At 36.1% G+C, this 25,879-nt stretch overlaps 1 protein-coding gene across 13 annotated transcripts in view; it reads right to left on the bottom strand.

Moving 5' to 3' along the window:
* kirrel3a (kirre like nephrin family adhesion molecule 3a) overlaps nucleotides 1–25,879 on the bottom strand; it is a 532,195-nt gene that overhangs the window by 162,933 nt on the left and 343,383 nt on the right. For 11 of the 13 annotated variants that reach the window (XM_073915104.1, XM_073915110.1, XM_068224013.2 and 8 more), the window contains one exon: nucleotides 4,372–4,521. In XM_073915104.1, the coding sequence (XP_073771205.1) occupies nucleotides 4,372–4,510 (139 nt within the window). In that variant the 5' untranslated portion in view covers nucleotides 4,511–4,521. Of the gene's footprint in view, nucleotides 1–4,371; nucleotides 4,522–8,209; nucleotides 8,375–25,879 lie in introns of those variants that run through there. The other 2 variants (XM_073915106.1, XM_073915111.1) reach the window with 2 other exon arrangements.

Here is a 25,879-nt window from a genome sequence, read left to right as displayed (position 1 = left end):
ACAGTGATTTAATGCCCTGCTACATTTGTTATTCGTAATTTCATATACAGACAACCACAATTTATATCATTATAAAGATGTGTGTTCATGTAAACACTATAAATGAGGACTTTTCCCTCAATCCTCGTATCCAGCAGACTCAGTGCAGCAGGTCTCTTGACCTGTCTATTTTAACCATTAACCCTGCTGGTAATCTGGAGGATTTAGGCGAACTGGTCTGAAGGTGAACGAACTCCTGATAAAAGACAGCGTCCACCATTCTCTAATGCTCGTGCTGCTCTCCCGACAAAAATGCTAGCAGCACACAGACAGCTATGCTGTATGATCGGCCCTGACAAGATCGCGGGGGAAAACATGCAACAAACCCCGTGGATGATGGAAACAAACGCATATGAGCCTTCATGAACAGCTAATACTGTGCCGTGGTTTCCGTGTCTCTCAGCTCGGGCTTGACACTGGCAGGTCTGGCAGGTCTCATAAATAATTAAGCAGCCGGCTCTTCTCATAGGATAAGAAAACTCCACTATGAATAATAATGAGAAACCGACGCGTCATCATTGCACTTGCAGTTCTGAGCTACGTCACCGATTTTGATCCCGCCCCAAAAATCATTTTAAACCCGGAAGCTGAAATTAGCTGACAAAAGCTCAAAATTATCCAGTTTTCCCCACAATTAAAGCTGACAGGTTCTAACATTGTCTTAACTGATGCTCAACACACACACACACACACATCTGTTAATATATTAAAAAAAAGTTCTCCGGGGTGTCCTGAACCTTTAAGGTGAGAATCCAAGGTAACTCAAATTTTCACTTTGAGAGTTGTTCTTTTTAAGAGATTGTTGCTGTTGTTGAAGCTACTAAATCATATTGACAGGAACAGAAATTAACTGATTCAGATGTGCATTCAAACTAAAGCACCAGAAAACGTGCAATAGGTTGCCATAAAGGGCATGAATTCTACAGTTTTGAACCCTAAAAGGGCTCCACAGACTATTCAAATATAAAGGTCTATTGTCTCACAAACGTGTAAGCATTTTAGTGGCTTTTCTACGTGCAACATTATGTATTGTAGATAGACCGTAATGATGATACTACCGTTAACAAACTACAGTGTCTCCGCCAGTATTAGAGCCATAGTATTGTGATACTAACATAGTACCGGTAAACTGTGCAACCCTAGCCTAGACAGCCCTGAATAAGAAGTTTTCTCTTATATTGGCTTATATTGAGTTTTAGGATGCACAAATAAACACCGGAATGTCCATAGACTACCTTCTCAGCCACTTATTTAGACATTTTCAGCTTTTTACAGAGATGGCGTTCTGTTTTGAACATGTATAAGCATTTTAGCTCACCCTCTTTTGAAAAGAGCACAATCTCATTTGAATTTAAAGTGGCAGTCAGCAGAACAGCTCATTTTGAATCTAAACCTATAAGGGTCAGTTTTGAAGAGTTATAAAACATGATTTGTGGTGTTTTTTGAGCTGAAACTTCACATACACACTGTAGGGACATCAGAAAAATATTTCACATCTTGTAAAAAGGGGCATAATATGTCTTCTTTAAAACTGTTTTGGGGGAATTTTATAGCTTATGTACTTATTCTATACACTGAGTCAAAGACAAAACATCCTGTTTCAGAATTCACCTAAAAATTAACGGACAAATGTGATTTTATATGGACAGAAAACAGAAAAGTCAGTCTAAGGGTGCTTTCACACCTACACTTTTGTTTCGGAACGTATCTCGTTTGCCCAATTAGCGCGGTTCGTTTGGCATATGTGAACAGGGCAATCGCGCTCTGTTCCGCGCCAAAGTAATCGCTCCGAGATCGCTTGAATGAGGTGGTCTCGGCTCGATTGAAACGAACCCTGGAGCGGTTCGATTGTAGTGAAAAAGCGATCCGATCCGAGCGCGGTTATATCACAGTGTTTTATGGATTTGTAATAGGCTTACGGCTATATGAAGAGAGAATTATGAGTAGGGCGGGAAGTTTCGCGAGTCTCCGGAAGCCCGCAAACGAGTGATGATCTCCCGGTAATCTCGCGTCTCCCTCCAGGTCCTCAAATAGGCATCGTCACGCACCCTTCTCACCCCTCCCCACTACGTCTCTCCTCAGACACATCGCGCGCGCGCGCACCCTGTCAATCACCACCAAACCACCACCTTTCCTGACAGCTTAGCGGCACTCTGACCAATGTGAGGAGAGTTTACTCGCACGTGACTTGTTTTAGCTCTTTTGGTCCGATTAGAAACTTTGCAGTGTGAAAGCGAACCGCTCCAAGAGAAAAGAGCAACAATGTAACAATTGTAATCTCTGTTTCGGAACAACTGAATCGATTCACAGGTGTGAAAGCACCCTAAAATGAAACCAATAATGAAAAGACAATAAATAAGTGTGACTCACCAAATTCATGTGTTATTGTGATCAATCAAAAAGAAGACATTTATTAAAGATCCAAATCTGGTACGTGTAATTGAAAGCTGTTTAGTTGGTTCGGTTATTGATGTTAGAGATCTTAGCACAGTGTAATATTTCAGCATCATTCTTTTAGCAATTATAATGATTTCAGAGTGTGCCGTGGCACACCACCAGATTTCACATGATTATCAGCTCATCATTTTATGATTCGATATTGGAAGCCAAAACAATCCCTCTGACCTGCCGACTAACACTGTGGCAACGAGTTCCAATGCTCAGAGCCAGATATAATAACTGCATAACCAAAGGGTATGGGGTGACTAACTATTACTGTGCTGTACTAGTCATACAACTCAGTATACAAGCAAAGATTTAAAGGTGAACTAGAATGAGCATACTGAAAAAAAAATAAATAAATAAAACGCAGATTTTAGCTCCAACTTGCCTCAACACACCTGCAAGGATGTTTCTAGAAAGCCTGGTAAGAGCATGGCTTTTTCTCGATGTCCGTTTTATAGCGGTCTTGCTTCCTCGTGTAACGTCATCATCCACTGCCAAAGTTCAGTTCCAATACTCAAGACCGCAAGTACGGAGGAGTTGAAACTTCCCGGATGTGTTCTTGATATGGAGGACGCACCGATGCAGACTTGAACACCGAACTCGCGCTAGAAGTCATTGGGACTGAAGGTGGGAAGCACAGCATTTTATTTAGCTTTATTATTAAAGTTCAGAGATATCACTTATTTACCTCAGGAGTTTCCCTAAATGAGATGGTGAATATAAACATCACCATGGACATCTTAATAAAGGGATAAACACATTAAGGATGTTTGATTGCTGAAACTCGATTTACAATCTGTTTTATTTATATTGTGCAACGTATATTTGTAAAGTCTTTATGCATAGTATATATATATATATATATATCTAAAGGGGGAAAACATAAAACAAAATATATATCTAAAGTTGAAAAAATAAAATAAAATAAAATAGTAATAAAAAAGTAAAATTAAATAAAATACTAAATTAAAATAAAATAAAATAAAACCATAACAAAGTTAAATAAAATAAAATACTGATCTAAAACAAAACAAAATAAAATAAAATACTGGTTAAATAAAATAAAATAGTAATAAAAAGTGAAATAAAATAAATTACTAAAATAAAATAAAATAAAATAAAATAAAATAAAATAAAATAAAATAAAATAAAATAAAATAAAATAAAAATAAATTAAACTACTGGTCTAAAATAAAATAAAATAAGATAGTAATAAAAAGTGAAATAAAATAAAATAAAATTAAATTAAATTAAATTAAATTAAATTAAATTAAATTAAATTAAATTAAATTAAATTAAATTAAATTAAATTAAATCAAATCAAATTAAATTAAATTAAATTAAATTAAATTAAATTAAATTAAATTAAATTAAATATGAATGCTGAATTTTTTATAAATATAGTGTCTTGGCCTTTCTCTGGATGTTTGTAGTTACCAAACGTACTGTTCATTATTAAGTTAACGCTGATTCTCACGTTGTATGAATGCTGTAATGTTTAAATTTTTTTCCATTAAAAATGCGTGAAGGTCACGTGACCATCAAGAAGAACGCAGGACGCATTCTCTGTTCTCGTGGTCTCCAGAGTTCGTTCTTCCGAGGACACCTGGCAAGACCGGTCTCCACAAGAACGCAAGTCCGTTCTCAGCGTTCTTGGAATTGAGAAACAGCCCTTGTTTAGCTAGCCCAGGTGTGTCCGATTGGAGTTGGAACTAAACTTTGCAGGACACCGGCCCTCCAGGACCGAGCTTGGACATGCCTGGTCTAAATAAAATTTTTTAGAATGTATAGACTTCACATTAATTGCCACAAATGTAATTATGCAAATCAACAAACAGTGTATTCTAACTAACCAACAAACAAAGCAGCGGATGATTTCTCTCTTACCAGAAAGATCTCGATTGACGCCCAGAGCGAGTCCGTCTTTGACCCACAGCACCATGCCTTGATACCCGATGATGGTGCACGGCAGAGTCACCGGCTCCCCGGCCACGATCACCAGATCATGGGGCTGCTGGATGAACATAACACAGCCTCCTGAAACACAGAGAGAGAGAAAGCATAAGCGAGGGAGGTCACAATTATAAATCATCAAATACAATTTGTCAGAGCTCGCTGCCCCTGCCAGAGGATTCACACACACACTCACTCACTTACAAAAAAAAAAACCCTTTTACTTGAGGATCATTATTATGGCTCTAGTAAATCTGCTCCTACCCCCAAAACTCACTTTGAAGAATAAATCTATAAATTCCAAACTTGATGTCACCGGGATGCTTAATAAAGTGCACCGACGCACAGAAGTACGAGCCGCAAGTTAAGAAAGCCGAACATGACAGTGCTGAGATCCACAAGACTGCAGCATCTGCACTATAAATCAGCAGCCGGAGCTCCTCCAACTCGCCCCAAACTCAGCTTAGCAGGCAAAATAAGTTCCCGTTCGCCGCTGACAGGCTCTGGATCGGCCCGCTCGCAGACGCCTGTTCACCTTGAAGTCTAATAGAAAGAGCTGCAAATGAAAAAGTGCCCTGAAGGTAAGCAGTCTTCAGGAGAACGTGTTAGCTTTCTCATTAAATCGCAGAGTGAGACAGACCGAGTTATTTTCTGTGGGTCGGGGAGGCGGATGAGAGCGTCAATAGAAAACGAATATGTATTTCTCTGACAATATATATTCTAAGAGAAATAAACATCACGGCTTTTCAACATTCACCTTTTATGTGTGTGTGTGTGTGTGGGGGGGGGGTCTTTTAATGTGGAAACAGTTGACACATCAGAGAAACGAAGGAGCCTTGCACGTCTCCCGAGACCACTTTGGTCAATTTTTTTTGTCTTAAATTCTATAAAGTGCAGCTCTGCGTGGTGGATCTTTTTTAAAAATAGTGTCTTGGCCTTTCACTGGATGTTGCGCTTACTAAGCATACTGTTCTGTTTTTATGCTGCTGTCTAATTCTGCTGTTTAAAGTTAATGCTGATTCTTCGTCTAAAAAATTTGAACACTTCATCTAAGGTGTGTTAAAACACACACACACTTGGCTTTAAACACTGCTTTGGTTCGTCAGTTCATGTTGGAGACACTGAAGGCTGTTGATCACATAATCCACAGGAGTTTGGCTCTGTTTTAATGCAAGAGACCTCAGGAGTTCGAAGTTATGTGTCATAATGAAAAAGAAACTGGTCAAACATGAAATAAAATAAAATAAAATAAAACAGTAACAAAGTTAATAAAATAAAATACTGATCTAAAACAAAATTAAATAAAAATTAAATAAAATACTGGTCTAAAATAAAATAAAATAGTAATAAAAAAGTGAAATAAAATAAAATACTAAAATAAAATAAATTAGTAACATAAATGGTGAATCTTTTATAAATAGAGGCCTTGTCTTGGCCTTTCTCTGGATGTTTGTGGTTACCAAGCATACTGTTCAGTATTAAGTTAACACTGATTCTTACACTTCATCTAAGGTGTGTTAAAAACACACAGACACATTTGGCTTTAAACACTGATTTGGTTCGTCAGTTCATGTTAGAGACACTGGAGGTTGTTTATCACATAATCCACAGGAGTTTGGCTTCATTTTTAATGCAGGAGACCTCAGGAGTTCACAGTTATGTGTCATAATATAAAAAAAAAATAAAATAAAATAAAATATTAATATAAAGTTAAATAAAATAAAATACTGGTCTAAAAAAAAGTAAAGTAATAATAATATTAATTAAATAAAATAAAATGTAATATAAAGTTAAATAAAATAAAATATTATTATAAAGTTAAATAAAAAATACTGGTCTAAAATAAAATAAAATAAAATAAAATAAAATAAAATATTATTATAAAGTTAAATAAAAAATACTGGTCTAAAATAAAGTAAATTAATATGAATATAAAGTTAAATAAAATAAAATATAATATAAAGTTAAATAAAATAAAATATTATTATAAAGTTAAATAAAAAATACTGGTCTAAAATAAAATAAAATAAAGTAAAATATTAATATAAAGTTAAATAAAATAAAATAAAATAAAATACCGGTCTAAAATAAAGTAAATTAATAATAACATTAAGGTAAAAAAATAAAATATAATATAGAGTTAAATAAAATAAAAGTATTAGAAAGTTAAATAAAAAATACTGGTCTATAATAAAATAAAATACAATAAAATACATCAAAATAAAATACTGTTCTAAAATAAAAATAAAAATATATAAAGTTAAATAAAAGAATACTAGTCTAAAATAAAAAACTAATAAATAAAATATTAATATAAAGTTAAATAAAATAAAACACTGGTCTAAGATAAAATAAAAATAAAATAAAATGAAAAGTTAATATAAAGTTAAATAAAATAAAATAAAATACTGGTCTAAAATAAAACATAATAAAATACTGGTCTAAAATAAAACATAATAAAATACTGGTCTTAAATAAAAGAAAATAAAATACTGGTCTTAAATAAAACAAAATAAAATACTGGTCTAAAATGAAACAAAATTCTGATCTAAAATAAAATAAAATATAAATATAAAGTTAATAAAAAAATAAAGAATAAATAAATAAATCAATCAAATATTAAAATAAAATAAAATAAAATATTAATGGTGAATCTTTTATAAATTTGGACTCGGATACTGCATATTGTTCTGTATTTATGCTACTAATACTTAAATCTACTGTTTAAAGTACTGTTTACCACTGATTCTTACACTTCATCTGTGTCAAAACACACAGACACACACACTTGGCTTTAAACACTGCTTTGGTTTGTCAATTCATGTTGGAGGAGACACTGAAAGCTGTTGATCACATAATCCACAGGAGTTCAGCCTCGTTTTAATGCAAGAGACCTCAGGAGTTCGCAGATATGTGTCATTTAAATACCACCATAATTTCAGGTTTCGATCATAATTCCTTGGTAGATATACAGACAGACAGAGCTGAAATGATTTGTCATGCATTTACTGATGTGTGGTTATATGGAGATGCACTTCCACTCAAATGTTTATGGAAATAATTTTTTTAAAAAATGTTTTGAAAGGAAGAATGCATTAAATTGATTAAAAGTGAGAGTAAAATATTTATTTTTAACGATTTTCCCTTTCTAATAAATGCTGTTAATGTGTTGTTCATTATTTAAATAGTAAGCATGAAATATATTTGTATTATTTCAAAATAAATCTAAACTAAATTAAATAAAAAATAGTAATATAAAGTTAAATAAAATAAAATACTGGTCTAAAATAAACTAAATTGAAATAAAATTTTATTATAAAGTTAAATAAAATAATATAATGGCCTACAATTAAATTAAATTAAATTAAATTAAATTAAATACAAATAAATTAAAATAAAATGTTAATATAAAGTTAAATTAAATAAAATACTGATCAAAAATGAAACGAAATAAAATCAAATGTTAATATAAAGTTAAACATTTAATAAAATTCTGAAGCCAAAGTTTTGACAGACTTGCTTTCCCATTGAACACACTTAAAAACATTATCCCCACATAAAAACAGACAGAAATGTCATCAATCTTTTGCTTCAATCACAGCTGTCAAAACTCAGATATAGTGCATGACAACGGATCAAGTTAATAAAAAGTTTGAAAGAGACTTGAAAGCTCATATTGATTTTTTATAGAGTATATTTTGGAGCACTAACACATCTGTCCACTTTCACTTGTCCACGTGAATGAAAACCCACTGCAAAAAACAAACCTTACCTTAAAATGATGGCAAACAATGTATAGAGAATAATGACAGGATTTTTATTAACCATTACTTCAAAAAAAAAAAAAAAAAACGATGGGAGAGGAAAAAAATAAACAACACAGCTCATGATCCCCAGTGCTTCTGAGTGATTTTTGCAGTCGCCCTGACATTTCAAACACTTATGAAACTGACAGTGCACTATGATGAAATGTCACAGACAGCCCTCCAGTGACCAGGCAAGTAATAAAATATTCAGTTTACAAAAAACAGCAAACTTCATTAAAAGTCAACATTAGATTAAAAATATCATGCATCTGCAATAACCTCCGAAAAGGCTGTGTTTAGAAGATACTGTAAAAAGAACTGTTAATTAACAGGTCGAGTTTTTTGTGATGAAGTTTTTTTTTATTTATTTATTTTTTTTACAGATATGAATTTCACTATGGGATATTTTGGTAAACTTCTGAAGTTGAAAATTCATCTATTTATTGACAAATTAGATGTTTAAAACAATAGATTATATAAAAAAATAAATAAATATTGAATTAAAGGGGGCCTATTATTCCCACTTTTACAACAGGTAAAATAAATCTCTGATGTCCCCAGAGTGTGTATGTGATGTTTCAGCTTGATATACCCCATAGATAATGTTTTATAACTTTTTAAAACTACCTATTATAGTCTTTGATCCACATTTTCATTTTGGTCACTGTTGCTTTAAATTCAAATGAGATTGTACTTTTTTCAAAAGGAGGGCGGAGCTACAAATGCCTGTGTGTCAGCATAGTGGCATATTCAAAAACAAGATTAACGTCCTATGCTTATTAAGGAGAGATGGTTACTAATGGGCAGAGATGGGAAGTAACGAAGTAAAAATGCTTTTTTTTAACAAAGTAACAAAGTACAAATACAAAAGCAATACAAAAGTACAAATAAAAAAGTACAAATACATGTTTTTGTTGTGCTGATAAAAGTCTCTTCACATTCCAATAGTAATGATTACAGCATTCATTCATTCATTCATTCATTTTCTTTTTCGGCTTAGTCCCTTTATTAATATGGGGTTGCCACAGCGGAATGAACCGCCAACTTATCCAGCACGTTTTTATGCAGCTGATGCCCTTCCAGTCGCAACCCATCTCTGAGAAACATCCACACAAACACATTCAAACTCATACACTGCGCACAATTTAGCCTTTATCCAATTCACCTGTGCCGCATGTCTTTAGACTGTGGGGGAAACCGGAGCACCAGGAGGAAACCCATGCAAACGCAGGGAGAACATGCAAACTCCACACAGAAGCGGCAATTGACCCAGCTGAGGCTCGAACCAGTGACTTTCTTGCTGTAGGGCAACAGCACTACCCACTGTGCCACTGCGTCACCATGATTACATCAAATGACCTAAATGTATTTATATGTATTTTTATATTCTGGGTAAGGCATAAAACAAAAACAAAAAAATGTTCGTCCAATTAAATATTGTCGGGCCGATAATCCCCATAATTCTGATAAGTAGCCCAAACTGTCTGTCAGCAACTGTAGATTTGTACATGTGCTCGGCCCAGTGTATTCAATAAAGAGAGTGACAGCGGTAAAAACAGATGCTAAATCAAAACTTTAAAGTCCTGAATCAATATTGGAGTTATTTTTGCATGCTGGAGAAAGAACAGCACCATAGCTCCTTTTAGACAGGTAATGTTGTGTTTTAAAACTATTTTCAAGAGTTCACACTTAGCTGATGATTGATTATAAAGCTAGTTTTGGCATGCTGTCCCGGGAGAGAGCCCTGAGCTCAGAAGATCCTCGAGCTTGGGGCTCCCTCCCATTTGCAAGTAGAGAGGGAAGTTTGAGCACAGGTAGATCTTGAGAACTCCCCTGCTGCAGTAGCTAATGAACAGATAGGGATTGCTCTTGAAAGATTACTTACTAGGAGCATGTCTATGGTGCTGATTTGGATTAGTCAATTAACTTAAGTTGCATATTTTTGGACTGTGGGAGGAAACCGTGGGAAACCCACATGAGCACAGGGACAACGTGTAAACTCAGCACAGAAATGTCAACTGGCTCGGTAAAGACTAGAACCAGTGACGTTCTTGCTGTGAGGCAACAGTGCTAACCAGTGGACCACCGTGCCACCCATCTAGGAAAGGAGGAGGAGTAGGGGTGGAAGGGGGATTCCTCAAAATGAAGATAGCTGTTTTATGGAACTTAAGGTATTTATAGTGGCTTAGGAATCATCTGCAGAGTCACTGATTGGATCCAAGACCAGCGACGAGATGATCCCAAGGTTTCCATATCCGGGACCAGGCCATATCCTGAGCTGCTGCTGCGCTGATGGTCATGGGGAGTTGGAGAACATGAGTCTGATTCCAGCGACGCTCCAGGGACAGACGAGTCTTCGCTGAGGCCAGCTTCCAGCCTCCACCGCGGTGACTGAAGCTCTGCACAAGACTTTTGGTCAGCGGAGAAATTAAAATGGTCGTGCCCAACTGAGTCTGGTTCTCTCAAGGTTTTTTTTTCTTCACTCTCCTACCAGGTGAAGTTTTTTTTCCCTCTCCGCTGTCAACACTTGCTCGCATGGTTCAGGATTGGTAGAGCTACACATCGATGAATTTGCTCTTCAGTGTTTGAACTCTGAGTAATGATTTTAAATCACACTGAACTGAGCTAAACTGAACTGAACTTAAACACTAAAAACTGAACTACACTGTTCCAGTTACTATGACCATTTATGTGAAGCTGCTTTGACACAATCTACATTGTAAAAGCGATATACAAATAAAGCTGAATTGAATTGAATTGAATCTGATTGGTTAAACAAAAATTGAATAATGCGGCGTCGGCTGCAAGCAATCATAAGCACGGGATCCTCTCCGAAATTAGTTTATAAATAAACGTCACATCATCACGCAAAGCTGATGTAGATTGTGTTGTTTTACGAATGGGTTAAATGCACAGAAGTGTTGTTCAGCCACTGAAATCTCCTGGCATGACTGATGTGACTATTTTCAGTTTCATAAAGTCCTTTTACAGCATCGATAATGTAGATTTGTTTTTGTTTAGTTTAACAACAAAGAAAACAACAAGTAAACAGCGCTATTCCCCCTAGCCTGCTTTACTGAGGTGAAGTTGCTTTTATATTGACATTGGCTCATTTTTGAACATCCTGTGATGCACTCCCTATATTGTTGACCATGCTACTTTGAAAACTTGGTCTGAAATAGTATGCAAGCATGACTTAGTAATGAGTGCAATTCCTGCACGCCGCCAACCAACCACTAAGGATACCGCAGTCACTTTTACAACTTTTTACCATCGGATGTTGCAGGAGGAAAGATCAAGGTCCTATAACACAAGTTATGAATGATTGAATGAACGACATTTCGAATCACGTCACGAGACCTTTAAAAATCGATTCATAAATATATCAAAATACTAATTTAAAAGTAAATCTGATCAGACTGAATATTGTTTCAAAGACTTGCAGATCATTTTCACAGCTCTAACAGACGCAACACAATAAATACACCTTGGCCGTCTCCATCCACAGCATCTTTTGTTTACGAGACTCAGCAGTTGTGTTTCATGAAAGCCGACCAATATTCACAGCAGGGGCTCTGGGAACCATGGACACCTCTAATGAGAGCCACAAATAGATAAATAAATCCAATCATTACATTCAGAGGTTTGGCGCATCCCCTCGCAGTGGGCTAAAGCACCCCAAGTCAAATCTAGACAAATGAATTTTGTTATTGGATTCCTGCGGTTCCATTTCCTGGACACAGATTTAAATATCACTCCCAAAAGACGTCAATTCTGAGCGCAACAAAGGGAGAGGAAAAACAGCGTGCGAGCAGAGCATTGAACGCTCTCAGAGAAAAAAAAGAAAGCGAGAATGAGAACGAGAGCAAGATGACAGGGAAGTTATTTACAAGATCAACATGCACGATCGATCGGCTTTATTGTATTACTGCCCTTTTGAAATCCAGCGCAAAAGTCACCTGAAAAAGCCTCTGTGTTTATCTGGCAAGAACTCAAACTTGGAGTGATTCTGCAACGTGTATCGCGAGGTGAGATCTTAGGAGTTTTGCATCAAATTGATTTACCAGGGTATCATTTCTTAAAGTGTGAATTGTCCGCTCTGTTGAAGTGAAATAGCTTCTAGTTCCCTAAGAGTGCAGCACATAATGAGCTTCATAAAATGTAGTAAAGAACATATCTAAAACAAATATATATGCATAACAACACTGCAAACAAATGATTTTCCCACTTTGAGTTTTGGTTTTAAATCTCATTCTCAATCTCAAAGAAGCATTTTGTAGACAAGTAAAAAAAAAAAAAAGTCTTATTTTCAGAAATAATAAAACTTCAAACTTAGATGTGTTTCCTAAAAACAAGCTAAATAATCTGCCAATATGGTAATTAAGATAACTGACTTTGAAACAAGTTTATTTATCTTACAGTATATATCATGGTAGATTATTTTGCTTGTTTAAAAAAAGAAAAAAAACTTAATTTTGACATTATTTCAGAAAACAAGACCTTATTTGTTGATTGTCTAGAACAGGGATGGGGCAAACTCGGTCCTGGAGGGCCGGTGTCCTGCACAGTTTAGCTCCAACTCTAATCAAACACACCTGCTTATAGATTTCTAGTGATCTTGAAAACACTGATTAGCATGCTCAGGTGTGTTTGATTACACCGGCCCTCCAGGACAGAGTTTCCCACCCCTGGTCTAGAAAACGCTTCCTGGTTTAAGAATGTGTGTGTATTTCGACTAAAAACAAGACAAAAGGGTGGCAGGAGATTGGTGTAAAATACAGAAGACTCCGGAGAATAACAGGTAGGTATGACAGTAGGTGGTTACTATAGGGTGTAGATATATGGTTGTTTGGGTATGCTGAGTGACTGATAGAGTATTGCTATGTTGTTGCCAGCGTATTCTGAGTGGTTGCTAATGTATTCTATGTGTTTACTAGGTTGAGGGTGTAGCTATATGGTTGTTAGGATATGCTGAGTGACCAATAGGGTATTGATATTTCCAGTGTGTTCTGAGTGGTTGCTAATGTTGGTCACTAGGATGAGGGTGTAGCTATATGGTTGTTGGAGTATGGTGGTGACCAATTGGGGTATTGCAATGTTATTGCCAGTGCATTAAAAGTGGTTGCTAATGTATTCCAAGTAATTACCAAGGTGATGGTCTAGCTGTATGGTTGTTGGGTTATACTGAATGACTGATTGAGTATGTATATGTTATTTCCAGTGTGTTCTGAGTAGTTGCTAATGTATTTTAGGTGTTTACCAGGGTGAGGGTGTAGGTAAATGTTTGTTGGGATATGCAGAGTGACTGATGGGGTATTTATATGTTATTGCCAGTGTATTCTTATATATTTTAGGTGGTTACTAGGGTGATGGTGTAGCTATATTGTTGTTAGGATATGCTGAGTGACCAATAGGGTATTGATATTTTATTTCCAGTGTGTTCTGAGTGGTTACTAATGTTTCTAGGTGGTCACTAGGATGAGGGTGTAGCTATATGGTTGTTGGGGTATGGTGGCAACCAATTGGGGTATTGCAATGTTATTGCCAGTGCATTAAAAGTGGTTGCTAATGTATTCCAAGTAATTACCAAGGTGATGGTGTAGCTATATGGTTGTTGGGTTATACTGAATGACTGATTGAGTATTTATATGTTATTTCCAGTGTGTTCTGAGTAGTTGCTAATGTATTTTAGGTGTTTACTAGGGTGAGGGTGTAGGTAAATGTTTGTTGGGATATGCAGAGTGACTGATGGGATATTTATGTTATTGCCAGTGTATTCTTATATATTTTAGGTGGTTACTAGGGTGAGGGTGTGGCTATATGGTTGTTGGCATATGCTGAGTGACCAATAGGGTATTGATATTTTATTTCCAGTGTGTTCTGAGTGGTTACTAATGTTTCTAGGTGGTCACTAGGATGAGGGTGTAGCTATATGGTTGTTGGGGTATGGTGGTGACCAATGGGGTATTGCAATGTTATTGCCAGTGTATTACAAGTGGTTGCTAATGTATTCCAAGTAATTACTAAGGTGATGGTGTAGCTATATGGTTGTTGGGTTATACTGAATGACTGATTGAGCATTTATATGTTATTTCCAGTGTGTTCTGAGTAGTTGCTAATGTATTTTAGGTGGTTACTAGGGTGAGGGTGTAGTTATATGGTTGTTGGCATATGCTGAGTGACCAATATAGTATTGATATTTTATTTCCAGTGTGTTCTGAGTAGTTACTAATGTTTCTAGGTGGTCACTAGGATGAGGGTGTAGCTATATGGTTGTTGGGGTATGGTGGCGACCAATTGGGGTATTGCAATGTTATTGCCAGTGCATTAAAAGTGGTTGCTAATGTATTCCAAGTAATTACCAAGGTGATGGTGTAGCTATATGGTTGTTGGGTTATACTGAACGACTGATTGAGTATTTATATGTTATTTCCAGTGTGTTCTGAGTAGTTGCTAATGTATTTTAGGTGTTTACTAGGGTGATGGTGTAGGTAAATGGTGGTTGGGATATGCAGAGTGACTGATGGGGTATTTATATGTTATTGCCAGTGTATTCTTATATATTTTAGGTGGTTACAAGGGTGAGGGTGTAGCTATATGGTTGTTGGCATATGCTGAGTGACCAATATAGTATTGATATTTTATTTCCAGTGTGTTCTGAGTGGTTACTAATGTTTCTAGGTGGTCACTAGGATGAGGGTGTAGCTATATGGTTGTTGGAGTATGGTGGCGACCAATTGGGGTATTGCAATGTTATTGCCAGTGCATTAAAAGTGGTTGCTAATGTATTCCAAGTAATTAACAAGGTGATGGTCTAGCTATATGGTTGTTGGGTTATACTGAATGACTGATTGAGTATTTATATGTTATTTCCAGTGTGTTCTGAGTAGTTGCTAATGTATTCTATGTGTTTACTAGGGTGATGGTGTAGCTATATGGTTGTTGGCATATGCTGAGTGACCAATATAGTATTGATATTTTATTTCCAGTGTGTTCTGAGTGGTTACTAATGTTTCTAGGTGGTCACTAGGATGAGGGTGTAGCTATATGGTTGTTGGGGTATGGTGGCGACCAATTGGGGTATTGCAATGTTATTGCCAGTGCATTAAAAGTGGTTGCTAATGTATTCCAAGTAATTACCAAGGTGATGGTGTAGCTATATGGCTGTTGGGTTATACTGAATGACTGATTGAGTATTTATATGTTATTTCCAGTGTGTTCTGAGTAGTTGCTAATGTATTTTAGGTGTTTACTAGGGTGATGGTGTAGGTAAATGGTTGTTGGCATATGCAGAGTGACTGATGGGGTATTTATATGTTATTGCCAGTGTATTCTTATATTTTTTAGGTGGTTGCTAGGGTGAGGGTGTAGCTATATGGTTGTTGGCATATGCTGAGTGACCAATAGGGTATTGATATTTTATTTCCAGTGTGTTCTGAGTGGTTTCTAATGTTTCTAGGTGGTCACTAGGATGAGGGTGTAGCTATATGGTTGTTGGGGTATGGTGGTGACCAATTGGGGTATTGCAATGTTATTGCCAGTGCATTAAAAGTGGTTGCTAATGTATTCCAAGTAATTACCAAGGTGATGGTGTAGCTATATGGTTGTTGGGTTATACTGAATGACTGATTGAGTATTTATATGTTATTTCCAGTGTGTTCTGAGTAGTTGCTAATGTATTTTAGGTGTTTACTAGGGTGATGGTGTAGGTAAATGGTTGTTGGGATATGCAGAGTGACTGATGGGATATTTATGTTATTGCCAGTGTATTCTTATATATTTTAGGTGGTTACTAGGGTGAGGGTGTAGCTATATGGTTGTTGGCATATGCTGAGTGACCAATAGGGTATTGATATTTTATTTCCAGTGTGTTCTGAGTGGTTACTAATGTTTCTAGGTGGTCACTAGGATGAGGGTGTAGCTATATGGTTGTTGGGGTATGGTGGTGACCAATGGGGTATTGCAATGTTATTGCCAGTGTATTACAAGTGGTTGCTAATGTATTCCAAGTAATTACTAAGGTGATGGTGTAGCTATATGGTTGTTGGGCTATACTATACGACTGATTGAGTATTTATATGTTATTTCCAGTGTGTTCTGAGTAGTTGCTAGTGTATTTTAGGTGTTTACTAGGGTGAGGGTGTAGGTAAATGGTTGTTGGGATATGCAGAGTGACTGATGGGGTATTTATATGATATTACAAATGTATTCTTATATATTTTAGGTGGTTACTTGGGCGAGGGTGTGGCTATGTGGTTGTTAGGGTACTCTGTGTGGTTGCTAGGCAGGTCTAGCTGCATACTACAGTATATACAAGTGTTGGTGAACTGTGCAGAAGAAGAGATATTTATTATGAAAGTAAACAGGGTCAGTTTTGATTGCCACTTGCCTTTTATGTTGGCCCTGAACGATTCGGATCTGCGAACTAATTTGGACTTTATGAGGTGGATTTAGGCGCTGTCTGAATTTCTTACCTGTGGCTGAGCAGAAGCAGCTTTATTTAACTGTGGCGGTGGAAGCTAAAGGGTCAGCTGAGAGGAGCAAAACGCCTGCAGTAAACAGTGTCAGCAATTTATGCCTGAGTGCTGCTGATGCTACAGCTCATTAAAAAAACGGCCCTCTAGCATCCTTACCACCTCCAGAGAGAAAGACAGAGACAGAGAGAGGGAGAGAGAGAGAGAGATTGGTAGAAATGGAACAGCCTTTTGTGCGAGAGGCAATCAGCTCTGTTGTCTTGTTGTCAAAGGACTACTTTACCGCTGCGCTTCAGAGGTGTTTAGAAATTGCGTGTCATGAGTCTCCAACGCTACGATGAAATTGGTCAAAAGCTGAAGGAAACAAGATTACTTTATTGTTATTCTTCCAACATTCCCATGCCTTACATCAATGTGAGATGAGCGAAGCGAGCAGCAAACCTGAGCTACAGAAACAGCTGACAGATTCATCTAGCAAGCAACCGAATTATTATAAATTATTAAAGTGACTCATGTTTGAGGATTACTTGTATGTATGCATGCATGTTTGTATTCATGTCAGTCTGTTTGTACTGTATGCATGTATTAACATACGAATTTATTTATTGAAGTCTCTTATGATTAAAAAATAGGCATTTTAAACAATTATTACAATTTAAAATAACTTTCTATGTATTTTTTTTTTTTTTTTTGCTGTAATGAATAAAGTAGCATTTTCTCCATTACTGCTCCAATCGTCATTCTTTAGAAATAATTCCATGGTGCTTATTTATGACATATTATTATGAGCCCTATCAGACACCCAGTGCAATAAGGTGCAGGACGTGAATGGTGTGATTCAGAAGGGACGTAACAATGTTCAATCCATCTAAATTTGTTAGGTTAACTTAATCAGTTTGTGTTAGGACAAAATAAATGAACTGTGGAGGCCTTTTTTACAGTATATAAATATTTATTTTATTTTGTTTTGTTGTATTTTATTTTATTTCATTTCATTTTATTTTATTTTATTTTATTTTATTTTATTTTATTTTATTTTATTTTATTTTATTTTATTTTATTTTATTTTATTTTATTTTATTTTATTTCATTTTATTTTATTTTATTTTATTTTATTTTATTTTATTTTATTTTATTTTATTTCTGCTTGTTCAAACTACTCATTTAAAATAAGCTGAAACAACAAAAGTCTTGAGTTTTTTAATCAATCTAATTAATATACTTACATTTCTTAAAACCAATTTACCTAACTTAATTGATTCGAATTGGGTCAACTAAAACATGTGGAACCCTGCATTTGTTTTTACAGTGAATCGTGTACTGGAAGACATGAGCCAACCAAGACAATAAGAAAACCCCTATGGCAGCATCATAATAAAAATATGATTTTCACACAGCTCGTCTCTTGACCTCCTCGAGAATAAGACTTTGACTTGTTCCGCTGAAGACGAACTTGAAAGATTGAGAGTAGTTTTGAAAATGCTGTGCAAAATTGCTCCTGCTTTCGAGGAATGAGAGCTCTCCCGTATCAGAAAATAGCTTGGACTGGGCCTGGCCCTCGCCACTCCAAGCAAAAAAGACATGGTGCACGACAGAAGTGGAACATGAATCGCTTTGATTTCGGGATTGATTTCTCAGCTGAGTCTTCAAAACTCACAAATTCAAAACCGAGCTGTTAGCCAAGAGAAATCAGAGGCCTCCAATTCCACCCAGACCTCTCTGCTCTTCAAAAAGACGGACATGGTCTGAATCTTTCTGCCACGAAATTCAAACACTCCAGAAGTTCAACTCCCACGGCCCGAATGCAGCAGAAAAACGCTGCTCTGTGTGTTGCACGGCTCCAGCTCGTCCGATGAAATAAATATGAATCTGCACACAGAGCTTCATGGTGTGTTTGTAACAAATCGCTGACCCCAAAAATGAAAATAAAGTCATTATGTACTCACCCTGGTGTAGTTTTGATGGTGTATGCCCTCTATTTTCATGCCACAAAAGGACAACAAGCAAACAACAAGCAATATTAAGTTTTAAAGGTCCCATGAAGCAATGATGTTTGACATAATCGAAATAAAGAGAGGGTGGAACATAGTGTAGCTCCTCCCTTTTCTTAAAAAACAGCCAATAGTGTTTTATTTAATCACAGCTCTGGCAATGAGAGTGGTTGAGCTCAAGCACATCAAATGAAAAGCAAGTGAGAATCGTTATGATCGTTATGACGTCAGATACTAGAGAACCTTTGATTGGTCAGAAGATTTGATGAGATACTGATATAAGAGATGACAAACTGCAAGCTTTGCATCTTTACTTCAGGCTTACATCTTTATAGTGCAAGTTTTGTCACTGTTTTGGACATTTAGAGCACACTAGCTTATAGACATTATTAAAACTACGACTCCAAATCAGAAATAAGTTGGGACAGTATGAAAAACGCAAATTTAAAAAAAAAGAAAGTAGTGATTTTGCAATTTAGTTTGACCTGCATTTTATTGCACACGATATGAACATGTTTTGTCTTGTAGACTTCATTTAATTTGTAAATACACATAATTTCCTGTCATTCAGACCAGCAACACATTCAAAAAGAGTTCCCTGCAGAAAAATCCAGCTTAAACCAGCCTGGGATGATTGGCTGGTTTTAGCTGGGCAACCAGGCTGGTTTTAGAGAGGTTTTGGCCACTTCCAGGCTGATTTCCAGCCATTTCCAGCCTGGTTTTAGCTGGACAGGCTGGGACATGACCAACTAAAACCAGCTTGACCAGCCTAACTAAGATGGGAGCCCAGCCAAAACCAGCTATGTCCAGCTTAAACCAGGATGGTCAAGCTGGTTTTAGATGGTTTTTAGCCTGACCAGCTAAGACCAGGCTGGAAGTGGATAAAACCCCTCTAAAATCAGGCTGGTCGACCAGCTAAAACCAGCCAACCATCTTAGGCTGGTTTAAGCTGGATTTTTCAGCAAGGTTAGGACAACAGCCATTTAGGGCAAGTAGTCAGGTAAATTGGTCAAATAATGATGTGATTTAAAACAGGTGATTGTTTGAAACAGGTGATTTGGTACAAAAGCAGCATCTAAAAAAGGTCTAGTCCTTTAGCAGCAAAGATGGGCAGAGGATCGCCAGTTTGCCAACAAATCATCACCTTAGAATTATAAGGTTCTATCTGCGTTCTGAATGATTTTGACATATTGAGCTTCAAAGTTTTTGCATTCCATAGCAAACAGTATGTGTGTAACATTTGTTTTTTTCAATAAAAATTCTTAAATTGTAAACAACTTATTTAAAAAATCCAATAATTTAAATAAATGGCCATTTAATAAAAATGTCAATAACTCATTTTTGACAAAAATTTCAGATTGAACCTTATAATTTTAAGGTGACGAAATACATTAAATATTTTAAAAACTATGTTCCTCAAAGAAAAATAGGAGAACATTCGGATATTTCACCTTCAACAGTGTATAACATAATTAAAATATTCAAGGATTCTAGAGGAATTTCAGTGCATAAAGGACAAGGGTGCAAACCTAAGCTGAACACCTGTGATCTCCGATCCCTTGGGCAGCACTGCCTCAAGAATCCTCTTTCATCTATAAGCCATTTCACTACATGGGCTCAGGACTACTTTGACAAACCTTTGTCAAGTACCACAATCTGCAGTTACGTCCACAAATGCCAGTTAAAACTGTTCTGTGCGTAAAGGAAGCCCTATGTTAACAGTGTCAAGAAACGCTATTGATTTCTCTGGCTTCAGAGGCATCTGGGATGGACCATCACACAGTGGAAATGTGTACTGTGGTTTAGTGAAAAACAAACTAAATGAAAGTACTTTGAGAAAAATCCTTGACTGGGGCTTTTCTATGTGGCTGTGTGTTTATGAGATTCTATTAAAGCACACAAGTGCACTGTTTTAATGAATCAAACTGAATAAACATCAAACACAATGCCAAGAAATCCTCAAAAAGCATCTGTGTAGTTTCTAGAGTTGCATCTCTCTGGATCAGATCTCCTTTTGTCAAATGACATTAATAATGACAGCTGACAGATGAATGCAGTAACTTGTCACTATCAAAAACAGATATATTTTGCTGCTAATTCAAACTACTCATTTAAAGAGAGCTGAAAAAATTAAATTTTTGTAGATTTTCTTGTTAAAATGTAATTGTTTTATGTTCAATCCACTTAAATAAGTAGACTTAATTGATTTGTGTAGGTACACCATGACTGAATTCTGTGGAACTCTGGATTTTTTACAGTGTTGTCACAAACTTTTTACAGTGTTTTTTAACATGTACCACACAGATGAAAGTCCATACATGAGCTTCTACATTTCTATTCATCTTGATTTTTTAAGGTAATTTGTTGGATTTTTATGGGTGGGAATGAACTGTCTTAAAACAAAGCATTAATGGTGCATACACAGTACTGTACATTACACCATTTACAGTATATCACCAGAACATATGGATGAATATGCAATTGATGCCCAAATGCCTAACTTTTTCAGCTTTTTAAAAAAAGAAATGATTAGATCTTTAATTATTCAGAAAAAAATCATTATTTGTCTAGATTACAGGATGTGACATGCCGTAACAACACACTTTTCCTGTAAAAATAGTCTTAAATTGGCAAAAATAATGATTTATTGATGTCCGAATTACATGTTATTCTGTGTAATATCCTATTTTCCTTCTTTTACTAACTTTCTTTTGATAAAATATTTTGATTACACAACACATGATGGAAAAACACTTTTACAAAAGTCTCCTATTGAGGTCTGAAAAAGAAAAGAGAGCATACGGCATTGGAACAACATGGATGCAGGTAAGCAATGACTCGGTTCTCGTTTTTGGGTGGACTTTCCCTTTAATTAACCTGTACTTCAAAGTAACTACAAACCTTGAAACGCAAAAGGACACAAAGAATAATGAAGCCAAAGCTGCTTGATCTTTTCGCTCATTCAGGCTGATCATGGCCTTGTTGGAAAAAAGACTAATATCCATTGAATTAAACATGCCTCATGAGGTCAATTAACATTATTTGATGTGCACCAATGTACGAAAAGGCTTGAAAAAGACACACATCCTTATGAGAAAACCAGGAGTTTTTGGCAATCTGGAGTGACAAAGAAGTTATGATTTAAGGAAAATTATTTGTCTTATTTGCTGAAGCACATTTGGTTGCATTGTGCAGACAATCAGTTCTGTCAAACTGCTTAGTTTCCTTGACGAAAACTCAAATTCAGGCCTTTTAAAGTTGGATCTGAAGGCCAGTTATGCCATCATGCTGTGAAACGCTCCACGTATATGAATGTCAAATACTGTTCTGAAGGACAGCAGCACTTTGCATGAACACGGCACATTTGAAATGGAAAACACCTCATTTTAAACACATCATAAGTCTCCATTTAAATGCTGATTTTATTTTTATTTTTCGTCTCATCTTAAAAGGTTTTGAATTTTAGACTTCTGGTGTCTGCTAATTAAAATCATACAATCGTTGGAGTAAAATCATCCAGCAAAAATATGTGATATTTATGTGTGCTGCATTTCGCATTAAGCACTATATTTCTTGTATTGTAAAATAATCAGCAAAAATGTTTCCACAATTTTTACAGAATGGTGAAAAAGCAAATATTCTATATTTTTTACTTCTATAAAATTTTATCCATCAAAGCTAGCAGTAATGTGAAAAGACACCCTCTCATCTCTCTCACACCAGGTTGCACATTTGCACTATAGACTCTTTCTTAATCATTCTGTCACACAACCAGCGATCGCTTTCCAGAGATCGCTGGTTCTCACACGAACTTCAAGACTACACTTCCGCATTTCCCAGGACTACATTTTCATACATGCACTGCTCCCAGACACCCATGCTCATTCATCTAGCTTGATTGCTCACACCAGCTGAACCGTGTCATAGTCTGATAGCACACCACTCATGAACCCTTCCAGCACACCACTCATGAACCCTTCCAGTTTGCCAATTCTTGTTTTCCCAGTGTGACATTACAACGCGTTTCTCCTTGTCTTGTTTTCTCCGTGTTTAGACCCTAGCCTTGTTTACCCTTGTTCTCTAGTTTAGCCGCCTGCCTTTTGACCTGTTGCCTGTTTATACCGACTACGATTCTGGACTGCCTTAACATACCCGTTTGCACCTGTATGACCATTGCTTGCCTGACGCTGAATAAACCTGCATATTGGATCTTACCTTCTGTTGTGAGTGTCACTCCCCCCAGTCGTTACACACTCCATGTCTCTTGGAAATATTGTGCATTTCAAATTGTGCTTCATTCAAGCGAGTGGGCTTGACAAACCACCTGTAAAAACACTCTTCTCTTTTATGCACCTGACACTTTATCTAAACTAAACATCGGACTTCTAGGTGGGTTTCAGAATTCGCTACAGACTTTTTCGTAGGTATTGGCATGTTTGATGCGTGTGCCAATTTTTGTATGTGTGCGTGAGAAGTTACTCATGACGGACTTCGTTGAATTATTATAGGTAGCGCTGTTGAGCCAATATGCCACACCGACTTCTGAAACCCATATCGCAAGTACATTTTTGCCACTTCAGGTATGTGTGAGAACTTCTGTGAGTTTTTCAGCATGTTTAGATCCTACAATATGCTATTAATTCCACGACGCAATAATGATAATAAGAAACGAAGCATTTTCAATACGGCCTATGTGCACCCCCAGTGCTCAGTCCCTAATATACCATTCAGTACAGCAAACGACTTCCATAGATTCACAACATTTTACTTTCCTTTAAAGAAAGAAAAATAGAAACACATTTGCACTCAAACAGTTGTTTTTGCACAGATGGAAAGCCTCAGATTATCAGCCTACACTGAAACTAAACTTCTACTGAGCGTCCATGTTCAAAGACTGAACTCCGACCTCGGCAGCTCTTCCAGCAGACAAGATCAAAACAGGTGCATCCCAACATCAAAGAGCACAAAATCAGACCAGGGTCTAAATTACAAATTGTAATCGGCAACATTATGGTAATTTGCCAAGCGTTCACGTATGCAAATCACAAAGCAAACCGCTAGGCAAATGAGTCGTTCTGCTCAAGGAGTTAATGATTATGCGCTGGTGACATTTATTTCATCTTCACTTTCACTTCTTTTCTATTTAATTCACTGGGAGGTTTAGCATAGTTGATTATTAGCCCTCCTGTGATATTTTTATATAAAAGTTTTCTCATTCAAATATTTTCCAAATGATGTTTAACAGAGCAAGGAATTTTCCACAGGATTTCCTATAATATTTTTTTTTTCTTCTGGAAAACGTCTTATTTGTTTTACTTCAGCGAGAATAAAAGCTGTTTTAATTTTTTTTAAAAACCACTTTAATTCAATATTATGAAAAAAAAAACAAGGTCAAAAATATCTTGTAAAATATGATGTACTGTCTTTATGGCAAAGATAAAAAGAAATCAGTTATTAGAAATGAATTACTACTAGGCCCAAACAGAATCTGTGGGCACATATTGTTCATTGAGTCTATTTATTTACTTGTGTAAATGTGTGTAAATTTATAATTATTTAGATTTAAAATAATTTCAAGAGTTCACACTTAGCTCATGATTTATACATAGCTTGTTTTGCATGCTGTCACGGGAGAAAGCCCTGAGCTCAAGGGATCCTCCAGCCCAGGGCTCCCCCCCTTTTGCAGGGCGAGTGGAGATTGAGCTCAGGTCTATCTCAAACTCCCCCGCTGCTGAGGCCAAGGCGAACTTCCTGAGAGTAAAACATTATAAAAAAGGGTTTAGACTTATTTTATCTATAATTAGAGCTCATTTGGATAGTGGGAGGAAACCGGGGAACCCGGCTGAAACCCACGCGGACACGGGGAGAACATGCCAACTCCACACAGAAATACAAGATGGCTCAGCGAGGACCCAACACCATTGGTATTCTTGCTGTGAGGCAACAGTACTAGTCACTGGGCCACCGTGCCGCCCATTCTGGATAAAGGAGGAAGAAGGGGAGGAGGGGGGTTTCTTTCAGACGAAGATAGTTGTAGAAAGGAAATGAGGATATATATAGTGATTTGGGATCCTTTGATTGGAGGATCATAATTAGCTAATGTGGACCAGCTGGGTCAATCATGAGCACATGCTCCTCTCGAAATTAGTTTAAAATTAAACTTCACTTAACTAATATTGTTGTGATATAATTATAACTGTAATATTAAAATAATCATATGATTTATTTACAATACAGTTTGTGAAGTAATATTTTCTGTCTTTTAGTAGTTACATTATTCGAGAGGCGTGCTCTGTTTACCAAATATGTGGATCTAATTGGATTTGCATTGTAAACATTAAATAAAAGTTAACAATGTATTATTTTTATTTGTAAATTAAGTTTATAGTTATGAAACTCCTAAATTCATAATCATCATCATTCATCATAAATCTGCAGATTTTTAACAAAATTCTCTGCTGAAATATCAAAAATGTCTGCAGATTCTGTCTGGCCCTAGTTATTACTAAGACAAACTTTTCACCCTTTAACGTTAAATGCAGATACTAGATGTGCATTTGAGTTTTGGAAAAATGTAGGGTTATGAAACATATCGGATTTATATATACTGTAGATGAAAAATTTGCTTCATTTTAGCAGCTGTTTGAGAAATACAGCATTCCTTCTAATCACTTTTTTGGATACCTTCAAATAATAGACTTTGTGAAATCTAACATTTCTAATTATACCACAGTGTCACCCATGGACACATTTCTGAAAAGATGTTTTTACAAGGCTTTAGAACAGCTGAAAAGTTCATCTATAAAGAACATGAAATCTGCTTGGGAAGAAGAACTTGGCGTAGAATTTCCAAGCGAAATTTGGGAACAGTCTTGAACTGGTCCACAGATGTTCCTTTAACACAAGACAGTGAGTATGTTTACATGGGCACCAGTAATCTGATTTTAATACGATTAAAACAATACTCTGATTAAGAGTTCACCATGTTAACATCGGCATTTGATTAATTTAATATAAAGTCATAATCAAACTAAACAGAAAAGGAATTAAGAAATTTGGAGTATGCCAATTTTAGTCGCAGTATTGAAGTACAGACATGTAAACACAACAAACTATTACCATCATGTAGGAGTTTGTTGCCATGTTTTGCGACAGGATATTCCATACACGC

The sequence above is a fragment of the Danio rerio genome, chromosome 10 (assembly GCF_049306965.1).
Source record: "Danio rerio strain Tuebingen ecotype United States chromosome 10, GRCz12tu, whole genome shotgun sequence".
NCBI classification, from domain to species: Eukaryota; Metazoa; Chordata; class Actinopteri; order Cypriniformes; family Danionidae; genus Danio; species Danio rerio.
Note: the sequence above shows the minus strand (reverse complement) of the source record. Positions and strands in the feature narration are given on the sequence as shown.